The sequence below is a fragment of the Melospiza georgiana genome, chromosome 2 (assembly GCF_028018845.1).
Source record: "Melospiza georgiana isolate bMelGeo1 chromosome 2, bMelGeo1.pri, whole genome shotgun sequence".
NCBI lineage: Eukaryota > Metazoa > Chordata > Aves > Passeriformes > Passerellidae > Melospiza > Melospiza georgiana.
Genome location: NC_080431.1, coordinates 74,705,402 through 74,719,857, shown reverse-complemented (window position 1 = coordinate 74,719,857; position 14,456 = coordinate 74,705,402). Strand labels below are relative to the sequence as shown.

Sequence of the window (14,456 nt, the reverse complement as noted above, 5' to 3'; positions counted from 1 at the left end):
ATGTAGAATGACAAGCCATCCCATCATAAACAGGTGAAGTAAACTCTCACTAGGGCCCATTACTAGAGCTTGCCCTTATAATCTTCCATGCATTTATCTGCCCAGCATACCTTTGTGACATCCCCTTTCTGAGACAACTCAGCACAAAAAAGATCTGTCTACCCTGGGTTTTTTACTACTTGGGAGAGAATATGTTTCTCCATGGGCTTTGTGTGTGTTTTACACCCCTTTCCCAACCCACTCCATACTTCCAGGAAAAGTTAGGTGGTGTAGATATAGGAGATCTATCTTTGCCAGTGTCAACAGAATCTGGTGTTACTTTTAAAATTTGTAACCTACACTTAGTGAATTTGATATCTGGACACAGGTTTGAAAATCCTCTTTATTTTTTTCTGCCTTTGTAGAAATTTTCAATAATTTATTTTTGATAACTAGTATTTATTATCTTACATTTGAGATATAATTTGAAATCTTTTCACCTAATTTTAAAAATGAAGTTCAATTAGTGACGTGATTTAAAATAATGAATTAAATTGTACTTTCTGACATGATTTATCATTCCAAAAACTGATAGAATATTATTATCTTGTTAGAACAATGCCTGGCTTCCTTATAGCAAGCATAGCAAAAGGAATATAATATGGCAGCTCATCCTATCATGTTTAATTTCTTCAAAGCATGATAGAAATACTAACAAATTGATTTTCACAACCTTAATGTGCACAGATTGTCAGCAACACATCAAGTGAAATACCAAGGACAATAGAGTAGGTTAATGGCAGGATCGTTGCCAATGCTCTGTTTCCCTGATGCCTGTCTACTCTGGGTTTTTAGGGACAAAAAGCATTGGTTTTGTATCAATATTTGCATTGTGCTGGAAATAACACTGAAAGAAAGTTCATTTTCTTCAAGGTTTTATGCGTGTTTTTTCCTGATCCGCTCCACAATTCAAGATTGTTTTAATAGTAAAAAGAATTAGCAGCAGTCTTCTGTAGATGTGCTTGCCCTGACTTTCTGTGTAGTTCTCACAGAAAACTCTAACTTCAGCTGTAACTTCTCTTCATCCATTCAGAAGTTGACTGCAAAAATGGTTTTGAAATAAAACTTTCCAAGTTAATAGGTTAATTTTGTTCAACCATGTTTAATGAGAAATTGATGTTTTCAGAAGGCTGAGTAACAATGCATGGTCTTTAAAAAAGATAATCATATATTACTGCAGAACTTTGAAAGAGAAGACCTACCACACTGAAGTTGGTCCTAGATCATTATCTGCTAACAGAGAAAACAAACCAATAAAACTATGAAAAATAATGCAAATCTGACCACCAGACTTTTGCCCAAGAACAAGTTCTGACTGCAAGGAAAGAAATGGCATGGAGGATAGAAATGACATCAAAATCCCTTGCATCCACTCTGGTTTTCAGTATTGCCTTCTTACATGAAGGATGCTCAGATTGGGATGTAGTTCCAGGTTAGGGCACGTACCTTTAGGAGTTAACACATGCTCAGTCTCAGCTCCCAATGTCAGGAACAGATGTGGAGTCAACACAGGTGGCAGAGTGACTGGTCTGAGGCTGCAACTGAGGTGTTCCCAGAGACAGCTGGTTCACCCTCTACCCTCCCTGTAAGTCAAGAGTTTCCTGTCACCTTCCACGCCTGCCCAACCTACGTTCTTATCTCCAGCAAGGCCCAGCTTTCTGGAAGCCCTGTGCCGTCCATGCCTGCCAACCCTCTGGCTTTAGCACACAGCAGTGCAATCTCTGCTGCTCCAGATGGCAGCAGCTGTGATATCCAGCCTGAACTTTGCAGCAGATGTGACAAACTTACCTCCAGAACACATCTCAATTCACAGCTAGGCTGGATAAGAGTCCCTAAAATTTGCATCATGCATTCAACTTTCCAACTCCTTTAGTATCAGGAGGCTGGCAGTCTTGATCTTGTCTGTCCCCCCACCCAAAGCCAGCTTGATTTAGCATTTTTGTGTCTAAGGGGGTTGATCTGAGCTCCTGCTCTACCTTGAGTTGAGGTGGGGTCTTCCTCTGTTAGCAGATCACTGTCATATGGAGCTGTACTAATTTTCCCTTTGTCTTGTGTAATAGAACACTGGAGCATATGATATGCCAATTCCTTGGCTGTGGGTCACTTTCTTCATTAGCATTTATGCCATGCCCTTTGATTAGCATGTCCCTTTCTGCTCCCTTGGGGTTTGCTGTCAGACATTTTTAAAAATGCTGCAGTAAAACTTTATAAATTATTTATCTTGAAAAAAAATTGTTAATAAGCACAGTACTATGCTTATAACTGATTTTCTTGTGGTAAAGATTAAAACTTGGTATAAAGAATGGTGAACTTGGGAATGTAATTTTTTGTAAAACATTTCATCCTTAAGGGGGCTGAGAGCCTCTCTTTGGGACACATCACAGCATCATTGCTGTAGAATAATCACTGGAAAAAGATTTGCAAATATATTTTGTCCCTGTTCACAGTAGAACAGTTGGATGCATGATTTTTAAACGTCCCTTCCAACCCAAACTATTCCATGATTCTGTGATTTATGAATAAATACATAAGTCTATAATGAATGACAATCTAAATTACTGAAGTGAAAAAGATCTTGTACTGAGTCCATAAACATTAAAATTACATGAGAATGGACGTAATGAGAATGGTAGAGAGATTCATGACCTTCAAGGACTTTTGTAACAGATACAAGATTTTTTTTTTTCTTCTTCCAATGGAGACCAGCAAATATCTGTGAATTTACATGAAACCTCCTATCTGTTACTAAAACCATGGGAACATAAAGTGAAGCAAATTCAAGCATGACCAAGGAAGTCTTTTGATGTTCATGGAAACCTGCAACACAAGGTTAGACCAATTAATGCAGTGACTGTAAATGTTAAGGGTAGACAACTAAAGTCACAGTCATTCCAGTGAAAGGGCTCATTTACAGCATAATTTATTATAAGAGAGTAGCAATAGTAAGGGTTACACCAGACATTGTGGCAAATACGTTCAAGGGTCGTAAGCCAGAGTTTATGAAGGTACAACCTGTAATAATTTAAACTTGTATAGAAACATTCATTATAAGTGTTTAACAAACATTAATTAATTAAGCTGTGTAACACCACGCTGTGAGCCTATGGGTAAGTCAAAGCATTTGTATCTCAATTTTACAGAAGGTTAAGCTGAAGTGCAGAGAGATATATTTGCCTGAGGTCACATATCAAGTCAGTGGAAAAACTGTAAATAGAATCTGCAATCTGAAGTTCTCATTTCCCTGTTTTTGCCACTTACATCACACTTTCTACTAGTAAAATGAAAGGGAATAAAGAGACAACTGAAGTGGTGAGACTTGCAGTATAGTTAACCCAGTTTTTATACATGTTCTTGCCTTTTTTTCACCCACAGCTTAGGCATGTATGAAAGGAGTACGTTGCTTTTAAATGGTTTTGAACTTTGGCTTCTGGGTAGGAAACCAGCTGCACCAGGAGCACGGGGTTGGGGGGGAGGTGGAGATGGAGGTTGCAGCCCTGTAGCCACATGTTTGACTTTACAAAGCACCTCATCAAAACTGAGGAATGAGTTGTCGCTTAGTGACTCTCAGGTTACCTGGGATTGTGTGTTTTGGTATCAGAGTAAAGGTGGTTATTGAGCACAGAAGGTGATGCCTTGCTAAAAGGCAGAGGCTTGGGCTGAGCAGATGTGTATCCTTCCACTAAAAGGAGCCTGTGGGGTGTTTGCAGAGAAAGTTAAAGAGAGATGCAGAGGGGGAGATGTTCCCAGGTGGGACCTTGAAGAAGAAGGATTAAAGAAGGTAGAGTTGCTCTGGCAGGTCAAAGAATAGTGAAGAAAGGTTGAGTTTTAGTGTTTTGTTTTAGTTTGATACTTAAAGTGATGTTCAAAAGGGGTTGTGTATGAAGATGCTTCTTTATAAGGTGAAGAAAAAGGACAGGAAGCAGTTACTGTTAATTCTTTATAGAGTGCCATGGAGTTTTCCTGAAAATGCTCTTACATTGCCTTGGGAAAATGAGTCTGAAATTTCACTCTGGTTTTTAGCAAATTGGATGCCTCTGGGAGATATCTGAGGGGAATGGACCCTGGCTGGGTTGCTGAATGTCTGTACCTGTCCCAAAGCCTGCAGGTCCCATGACTTGTGCTCCAAGCACTAGGTCTTCCATTTATGCCGTTTACTCTCAACCTATTTATGTGCTACAACAGTGGACAAGCCTATATAAAACTAATCTGATCTAGTATTATGGAATGATATACCTTTTTTCTGGTTCTGGTCTGGTATACAGCATTTCCCTCACTACTGAGAAATTGGCTTGCAGCTGGGTCCTTTTCAAGATCCAAAAAGAAAGGTGAGAGAATCTGATGTTTTTTCTCTCTGACTCTTACCTCAGATGAAAATACACCTGCCCTTTTGATTGGGCATTTTACAGTCAGGTTTTGTCAATTTTTCCTAATTATCCCTATTTAAAGGAAGACTGTCTTGAACATTTTAGCAACATCACACAAGTAAATTAGATAACTGAACAGTTTTCCAGTATTGAACTCAATTGTTTAAGCACATATTGGAACCATTCAGAGGAAAGTCTGTTCATGACTGCTGTGACAAATCATGGGTCTGTGGGATCCTCTGACAGGATCAGAAATGCACAGTAATAGCTGTTAACTGCTGCACAGAAATTAGGGAAAATCTCTCCAGTAGTGGCTTTGAATCCAACTCCCCAAACAATGAATATAGCCTCATTCTGAAGGCATTTTATTTTTGTTGTCAAGCAGTGGAACAGGCTACCCAGGGAAGAGGTTGAATCACCATCCCTGGAGGTATTTACAAGATGTGTAGATGTGGCACTCGGGGATATGGTTTAGTGGTGGACTTGGCAGTGCTGGGTTAGCAATTGGACTTAATGACCTTAAAGGTCTTTTCCAGCCTTAATATTTCCATGTTTCCATGATTCTAGAATACATGCAGAGGATGTAGCGCTACAGTGCTAAAAAGATTTGAAAGTTTCTGTTTAAGATTGTAGGAAAAGAACATACAAACCACCATTTTTCAAAGCAAACTGTCATTTTCTGAAAGCTCTGCTCTGAAACAGGAAACCTTGCCTTGACCTCTTAGTATTTCCTTAGCTGTCACCTTTGAACAGTTGCTAAAATTATCTGTACTTTCTGTTGATAGAGTTTTCCATCAGAAAATATCTGGAACAGGTTCAAGTATCTGCCTGGTTGTGTGGAGGTAGAAAGCAGCCAGTGTATGCCTGTGATCCTGTTCTGATTCTCGCAAATTGTGTGTAGATCCACAAGCTCTGCATCACCTGGTTAAAAGGAAACCTTGCCGTAGGATCTGGGGCTTGCTGCTCTGCTCTCCTGCAGCTTAAGCTTCAGAAACAGAGTGAGAAGGTTTAGTGCAATATTTGCTAAATCTACAGTGGCCACTCTTAACTATTTTTCTGTGCGTTATCAAACCTGTCTCATGGGGTTTTGTCTTGTTCTGTTGAAAACACTGTTATCAACCCTACTTATAAACCATGACATATTGTCAGTGGTGAATGCTTAAATTCATAGAATCATAGAATTGTTTGGGTTGGAAGGGACCTTTGAGGCCATCTAGATCAATCCCCCTACAACGATCTGGGACATCTTCCACCAGATAAGCTTGCTCAGAGCCCTATACAACCTTATCTTGAATGCTTCCAGGATGGGGCACCTACCACCTCTCTGGGCAACCTGTTCCAGTCTCCCATCATCCTCACTGTAAAAAACTTCTTTCCTATATCTAGTCTAAATTGGTCCTCCTTCAGATTAAAACCATTCTTCCTTGTGCCATGACAACAGACCCTATCAAGCTGTTAATCCTCATTTTTCTTATAAGCCCCTCTCTCCTCATCCATTGTTATTCATTTGTCAGTCCTGCTTATTGTGATGTGATACATTTCCTTTGACTCTCAGTCCAGAGTGAATTTCTTATTTATGAATAAGTGGCTAGAATGTGTAGGCAGAACTGTAGTAATGCACTCAATATCATCACTGAAAAGGCTTAAATACTGAGTTTACTCTCTGATTGATTGCTTTCTAGTTTTCACGTAGCATGAACATCGCTCACATAGCAGGCGTTGCAGAAATTGTTTTGTCTTCTCTGTGCATAGCTATCTGTGTTTAATATTTTTTTCTCCCTAGATATTGGAAAGCTGCCCTTGAGGTGCATATTCCTAGCTGAGACTTTTTGGAGAGCTCTGGTTGTATTTTGTATATATTGTAATCAACAATAATGTTGCTAATGTACTGCAAAACCAGAAGTACTCAAAGTATGTTTCTATTTCATATATTCAAATAACTATTGACATCAGTTATTAACTATTTAGTTATTTACTACAGCCTGTAGAGTGTTTCAGAATTTTTTTTAATGAAAACATGTAATTTTGCTCAGATATATACCTGCTTAGTAATGGTTCCTGCCTCCAAGAATTTACAACTTAGATGTACAAGCAATCACAGGATCATTGGATAATTCAGTTTGGAAGAGACCTCAAAAATTATCTAGGTCAGATAAAAGGGATTTGCTGAAGCTCAGGACTCAAGACAGGTTAATAACAGAACCATATTTCTTGCTGCCTACTTTGTACATGTTCTACCAGAGTATGCTGCTTTTAATAGATTTAGGAGCATTCATCAGCTGTAGGGAGTTGGCAGAAGACTGCTTCCCTGGCTTGCACTGCACTGTTTCACTGCCTGCATGGAATAGAGGACTTTTTTTCTCCTGCAGCAACTCTTGCTGTTGGGTGGGCATCTATGTTTTTCATGCACCAAAGGCTTGTGTCTGAAAACCTTGCAAGCAGGGCTGCTAAATTTCATTTTGACTTTCAATGTCTTTGCTACCTCTGCCAACTGAAAAAAATAAGCCCTGTGTTTTTCCTTTATTGGTTGAATCGGTCTCCACCTTTATTAGTGCAGACCCAAGGCAAATACATTGGAACCAGGGGGTGAGATGCAGCTGAAATGGACAAGGTGTTTTTGACTGCTGCTGCACTGAGGGATGCTAATGGGGGCAGGTTGGAGCTCCCCAGGGGAGTGAAGCTGTGAGCCAGCTCTGCCATTTCTCATGTGCCACAGGCCTGCTTTAGTTGAAAACTCACCCCGTTTCATGGTAGGTTTTAACTTCTCTTGCTTTTTATCTTCTCTCTCTTAAAATGGCAATTTTACTCAATATGGAAACATTTTGCTTGAAAAAAACCAACACAACATAATTGCATTGGGTGAAGCATGTTATTTAACCTCTCTTTGGACTGCTTCCATCAGCAGGGCCGCTAAGCTCTTTACTGGCAGGCTGGTACAATCTATGATCAGTTCCCTGCTACTTGTGCTGTCTGAATGAGTTTTCTGTCTTGAACAACATCCTGCACAATTCGACTTACTCCTACCTAATAATTCAGACCAGATGGCTGAAGCTGACCCAGCATAATCTACTCCCCAGGATATAAATGATGCCATTTAGACATATACTCTAATGTTCCCTTAGTTAAAAAAAAGATTTACAGCAGGAGCCTGCAACAACTGACTTTATTTTGATCTGCAGTGTTCTGCCAGACAGTAGTCATTTGTGCTGGGTTACACAACATTAAAAGGTACATATCAGACACTATCCTATACATAGACAAAAAGACTGTCCCAAATTTCCCAGAAAGGGAACAGCTTGTGTTTGCATGTTGCCTTAGACCCCCATTCCACCTTGTCCCCGAATGCCCTGGGAAAACAGATGGGACTTACACTGCAGAGCAAGTCAGGGCACTGGCACAGTATAGGAAAAATGAATTCTATGGTTTTGGACCTCTAGAAAGAGGAGGAAAAAACCCCAAGCAAACCCTTTCTCTTTATTCTACTGAATATTTGTTCCAGTTCCCAGTTTGGTTCTATAGAAATATGATACACAGAGAGCTCGTTCCGTGGGTAATGGGATTCTACGTTGTTAATGCCATTACAGTTAATTGCAAAATTGTGCAGCTGTCTGCAGAAACAACAGACAACTTATGCAGATACTAGAATTTTGGTGCCATTGCTAAATCCTCTCAAGACATAAGGTGAAGGGGGGTGGTAGCAAGATGTATGTAAGGAAATCTTATTGCATTGCTAAGCACAGATGAAGGTAACAGCTTTTGGAATAGCTGTCAGCACAGTGGAGGTCAAAAAATGCTGTAGGGGTGGGTGTCTGCAAATTCAGTGGATTTTGGATAAGGTTTGATGCATGGAATAGTTTGCACAGCTCTTTTACAAGTGGCCACATGTACTGTGAAGTCACTGGGGAAGCAGCATTTGCTGACACATGCAGTACAGCTTCAGGCTAAGCGATGTACAAGATTATCCTTTTAAGCTTAATTGTTTTTGTTGTATAAAATATAGATGGTATCAGAAAGCATGGCATTGTCTTGTTTGTTACTGGAATACAGACTTTTCTCTTCTTCCCCTTTTTTAAATGCAAAAGAGGTGCAAGAGATTTTTATCTCCACTTTTACTCTAGTTACCTTCCCTGTGTTCTGAATCCTGAGTTTAGTATCTTGCAAATCTCTCCAAGGACAAGTTGGATGGGGCTTTACAGAACTTGGTTTAGGGAAAGGTGTCTCTGCCCATGGCAGGGGCGTTGAGACTGGGTGATCTTTAAGATCCTTCCCAATCTGTGTAATTCTGTGATTCTACCCTCCCTGCATAGCTGCATTGTAAACCTGCACAAACTCAAGCTGAGCCATTTTGCACTTGTTATGATCTTATGTTTATAAAGGAGATTCTTCTTCCCAAATTAAGGTACAAATGAGACCATATGCTGAAGTCAATAGTACAGATTTAATTTAACATTAACTGTGAGGTGTGAGAGAGAAATAAGAAAGAAAGAGAGAGATTAAGTACAAAGATATCACCACCCAATGGATCCTGTGACATTGCACTAGTCCTTCTTCAGCCTGGTGCTGGAGGGTCCCCAAGTCATTCTTCTGTGGTATCACTTTTGTACTGTCCAAGTTCTGGGTATGCACAGGGTGTAGGTGCCATTGCCATGACCTGGGATGGCATGTGTGTGAACAGTTTGTTCTTTCTCACAGTTTGCCATGGTGGGATTTCTTTAGATGCCAACCAAACCTTCAACTCTGTTAGGCCTCAACAAGCTCCTTCCTACTCTGCCATCTGTGCCTATTTCATGTTTTGTTGTGGTGGCTTATTTTATAGCAAGCACCTTTTGTGACCTTGACAGTGTTTGGAGGCAGGATGCTGCATTCTGTAAGACCTTACAGCACTTTATTATCTTGGAAAACCAGTCTTTTGATGTTCTCACTCCCTAACCCATTGCATCAGTTTGGTACGTGGAAAGTGCAGCTCCAACTCAGCTGGTATTAAAGAGAGAGACTGGGATAATCCAAGTTGCTTGGTGCACTGGGATGTGTGTGCCTTGATGGCTACATTTCTGAATGTCCATGAAAGTACTGGGATGCATTTGGGACCTGCCAGTGCTTCTCTGTGTAGGTGGAAATCATACAGATGCCACAGCTATCTCGTGTACTGCATCCAGCCTTGGGGCTACCAGCTGAATATGCTGATTCATACAGCTGAAGACACCAAGGACACCAAGATGCATAAGTGGGAACAAATGCTGATCACCTTCCCCTTCTGACCTTAAATCACACCAGTGAGTTTCTTGAATAAAGGAGAAAGCTTCTAAGAGTGAGAGATTCTTGCCTTGTTCCCAGCACACTGAGGAATTGTTCTCAATTTTCTCATGCAGCTGTATCTGCCCTTCCCGAAAAAGAAGGTTTTTAAAAATGGAATTGTGTTGTCTCAAGTCCATTGGTAATTCTGAATCCACTGTAAGTGGGTTATTGATTACAAAGGGCTGAAAGCATCGGGTGTGCTTGTGTGTGAGCCTCTGCATTTTGACCCTGCTGGTTTTGCTTCTCTTTGAGGCCATGGGCAATTTTCTCAGCCAACACTATATGGTTCTTAATGTTTGTTTTGCTTTGAAATGAAAGGAAATATGAAAGTGCATGTTGTTATTATTCTCTTCCTTTAATCTTTGCTCAGAAGTTAGTCCTCTCAGACCTTTAATCATCTGTCTTTGTCTAAATTTCCCTCAATTTAATTCTATCTTTCTGGTGCTCAACTGCTTACAGATGAATGAGGAATTGTATTGCTTTATCTCATTTTTTCCCTCATTAGAATGCTGGCAAAAGCCTGTGGTCACAAAAGACAGATAGTAGTTTAGGCCTTTTTTTGCCTTTTTGTATTATTTAACCCCTTTACTATCAGAGCTCTATAGTGGATAGCACAAGTGGATGTTGTCATGCATATAAATTGGAAGAGAAATTGCACTGGAATAATGATTGCAGGCTGCAGCACCAACCACTAAAAAGTCAGAAAACAGCAGAGTTGAGGCAGCCTTTTCTGCTCTGTCTGATCATACATTTTTTACTTTTTTTGTAGCTGCTGTCTGAAAGGTCATTCTTTTAAGTGAGTAAGACATCGTGTCTTGTCCAGTACTTATTCTTTTTCTGAAGTATTTTTGTTTAAATTTTCTTTTAAAAAGGTGAGGTTAGAGTGAGCACAAATCTGAGCTTTAATTTTTTTTTAAACAATAGTAAAAAAATTCAAGGCCTCAAACTGAGAAGTGTCTCCAGCTTTAGTAACAGACAGTGCTTTCTGACATATCTATAAAGGTTACACCCTGCTCACTCCTGAGAAGTAGGGAAGGAGAACTGGGGACTCTTAGAGCTTTCCTTCAGAGAGCAAATGGTATGCTTGTCCATGGGCAATTGCAAAATGCTACTGAAATAAAATAAGTCACAGTATATTTAGAATTACTTTGTACTAGAATATATATATGGAATATATATATGTGTGTACACATATAAAATTTATTGTCTGCAATTTATCTTTATATAGCAAAACTGACAAAATATTCTGGCTAGGCTAAAGGGAGAACAAGTAGAATTTATTAAATAAAGAAAGTAATCTCTTAAGAGGTAAATGAACAAATTCTGCTAGACAGAAAATCCAGTGAGATTCACTGACACTTTAAACAAACATGAATTAATCGCTTAACAAAATGTTTGGAGCAGTAGAGAGATTGAAAATGAAGATGTGTTTTGTGCTCACAAAGTTCATCAATAGTATTATTGCCATTTCTACATGAAATCTGGACTTGTTTTCATGGGATAGAATATGGAGCCAGGGAATACTAGGTACAGATTTAATTTGTGTGAGAAATGCCCCACCCTCAAAGTGTCAAGGGCAGGCTGGATGGTGCTTGATCCAACCTGGTCTAGTGGACGGTTTCACTGTCCATGGCAGGGGAGGTAGAACTAGATGGTCTTTAAGGTCCATTCCAACCAAAGACATGGTATGATTTCTGTTTTCTAAGATTTTAGACTTTTTGTTGAATTATTTTCCTGTAAACCCCCACTAGGAGACAGACTGTATTTTGCTCATTTTACGTAACAATTACCATGCCCCCATGGCTTCTCTTTATGACTGTGGTTCCAATCTTGATTCTACAGCTGCTCACTCCCATTCTATCCTCAGTAGTATTCAACACTTTTCCCCTCCTAGTATGATTGCGCCTCTCGTGTAGTGGAGATTACTTGATAGAGCAGGTTTTACTCAGAGCAAATTACAAAACCTGTTTTTTGCAAACCTCATCTGACTGCAAGTTTCTGGTTGCCCTTGTTCCACAGAAATGGCAATTTCAGCTTTTGGAATTACAAAGCAGCCAGCTAAGTGAATCCTCTGTGCTTTCTTCTGTGACCGCATAAGTACTGAAGTGCTTTTCTCTGCACACCAGTGATCATTATTCCAGCAAAAGCAACTCGTGGCCTCCTCAGAATAGATAACGACCTTTACAAAGAGATTGAGGTTTTAATATTTATTTTGCACATGTGCATACACATGCAAATGTGGCTCACACATCATTTTTAATGAAAGCACTACGGCAAGATAGGCTTTAAAGTTAGGGCGGAAGCACCGTTCTACTGTTCCTTGACTGAATACTGTCAACCCAATTAATAACCTGATAGTGTCAGTGATGCCAGCTGAATGCCACTGCCAGAGGGCAATTTCTAGCTTATTTCTGCAAAGTATTTATCTAGAGATAATTACATATTAGCCTGATATATTTTATTTGCTGTTGCAATACAAATTGACCTGGCATTGAACCTATATTACAACTGTTTCAATTGTTCTAGGACTATTCAAACCAACTGTAAAAAGTTGCCTGTATTGAGAATGGAGAAACTTTTTCTCATTGCAATTGTCCTGTAGCTTTTTGTTTTCAAAACAGGTTTTAATTTTAATGTGGAATTAAATGCTTGTAGTAATATGAAAAATAAATTCTCATAAATATATGCATGAAACAAAAGTTAGTATGGCAAGGTGGGGATCAGCCTCTTTTCCCAGGTAACCAGTAACAGGACATGGAGAAATGGCCTCAAGTTGTGCCAGAGCAGTTTCAGGTCAGATATGAGGAAAAATTTTTTCACTGGAAGGGTTCAAGTGTCGGAGCAGGCTGCCCAGGAAAGTGGTGCAGTAACCATCCCTGGAGGTGTTCAGAAAATGAGTAGATGTGGTTTACTGGGCATGGTGGCATTTAGTTGAAGGTTGGACTGTTTTATTTTTGAGGTATTTTCAAACCTTAATGATTCTGTGATTCTTTTTTTCCCCATCGTATGTGACAAATAGAATACATAATAAGCTGGAAAGTTGTAAAAGGAGTTAGAAGAAAAGCTCAACATTAGCTGTTCCTAAAGAGAGGGAAGAGAGACTTCTGATATCTGGCCGGAGACTGAATGTGTGAATAAGCACAAACCCTATAAAAAGCTTTTCCTTTGAGGTCCCAAGCAGTATCCAGGTAGATCCAATCTTTCTTTCTTATCCAGGAGAAAGTCCACTAAATAATGTGAAGTTTATCTGTTCTTTGTTAAGTCAATTATCTCCACTTTGTTAAGTCAGTTTGATAGCTTTTGTGTGTGACTATCTGACTGCAAACTTTTTGCCCAAGGAAGAGAACACCTTTTTCTCCCCCTCTCCTTAAGTCATTATGTTCACAGTTTTCAATGAAACGGTTTTCACTGCTGGATCTTGTATATCTGATCATACCCCATAGAAATAAATGTGATAGAAACATCTGAACAGGATATTTTAAGACCTAGCTTGTTGGTTATTCTTGAAACCAAACATTGAATAATTGAAACCAAACATTACCCAGCTACTTCTGAATGGCAGCAGACTGAAGTGGTGAATCCACAAAGTCTTCCTTCAAACTGTGCACCCCACTTGAAAAAAAAGCCAAATGCACCTTCAGATAGGGCTGAGAGTGATTCAGGTGCCTTGGATGGGTGTCATCAAGTTTCTCTTAAGGTATTTTACATTTGCAAATTTCTAGGGTACTGGTTAAAGCAATCTGTGACTTCTCCCTGTAAAAGGGTCTGTTCTGCCTATGTTTTTCAGGTCTGCCTGTAACATGTTCTTTGAATCTTTTATTATAATGTTATTCCTTTACATTTTTATTTTGTTTTCTACAGACCTCTTTAAAATGAGAATATGACTCAAAAATCTCATAGAAATTTTAGAAAATATGTCTATAGTTTTTTTCTAAACTCTTGTATATTGGTGCTTTCTACTAAAAATGTAGTATGTGTTTATCATTAGGATGATAATGTGTAAGTGTGTATCAAAGGAAAACACCTGAGAGTCAAAGCCAATATGGTGAATAATGTATTTTACTTGTTCCTCTTTACAAACAGATATTCAAGAGTTTTATGAAGTGACACTGCTAAATTCCCAGAAAAGCTATGAGCAAAAAATAGAAGAAGCAAATCAAGTTGCAGAGAAATGGGAGAAGACTACATCTGCTACAGACCATGAAAATCTACAGAAAAAACAGGAGGTATTTTAACAGATGAAGAATTAAAATATATGTAGTGAGTGTGATGTCTCAAACCTGAGAAAAGCTATGCAATGGTGTATCAGACTGAAAGGATGGGTTAATTAATTAGATTAGGGTGTGGAGGATATATGTACATACAGTCTTATCCCTCTGACCTTGATTATATCGCAGACTTCTTTATCCTTTCAATTGCAATTTGTCAAAGGGAAAGTAGAAAACTTTCATTTTCTCATCCTTAGTGTGCTTTATCTGATACTTGGTGTCTGATTACCCCCCAAAAGAGAATATATCTTTCCTACTTGCTGATGGCTGCTGAGGTTATTAATATTCCAGTGATTACATCCTGTGTAAAAAATTTAACATGATTTTTCAAATTTCTGCAATTGACATTGGGCTGAACTTTTCCATAGTCCATGTTCACCGAGATCAACCAAAATAGTCTCTGCATGAGGAACAGATACATAGAAAAAGGCTGCACACCTTTGCTTTTCTCCTGTAGCCCCTGGAATCATTCAAAACCTTTCTTTGTCAC

At 39.2% G+C, this 14,456-nt stretch overlaps 1 protein-coding gene across 3 annotated transcripts in view; it reads left to right on the top strand.

Moving 5' to 3' along the window:
• DLG2 (discs large MAGUK scaffold protein 2) overlaps nt 1-14,456 on the top strand; it is a 983,427-nt gene that overhangs the window by 108,258 nt on the left and 860,713 nt on the right. For all 3 annotated transcript variants that reach the window (XM_058044765.1, XM_058044759.1, XM_058044856.1), the window contains exon 4: nt 13,782-13,924. In XM_058044765.1, coding sequence (XP_057900748.1) covers nt 13,782-13,924 — 143 coding nt within the window. The remainder of the gene's footprint in view (nt 1-13,781; nt 13,925-14,456) is intronic.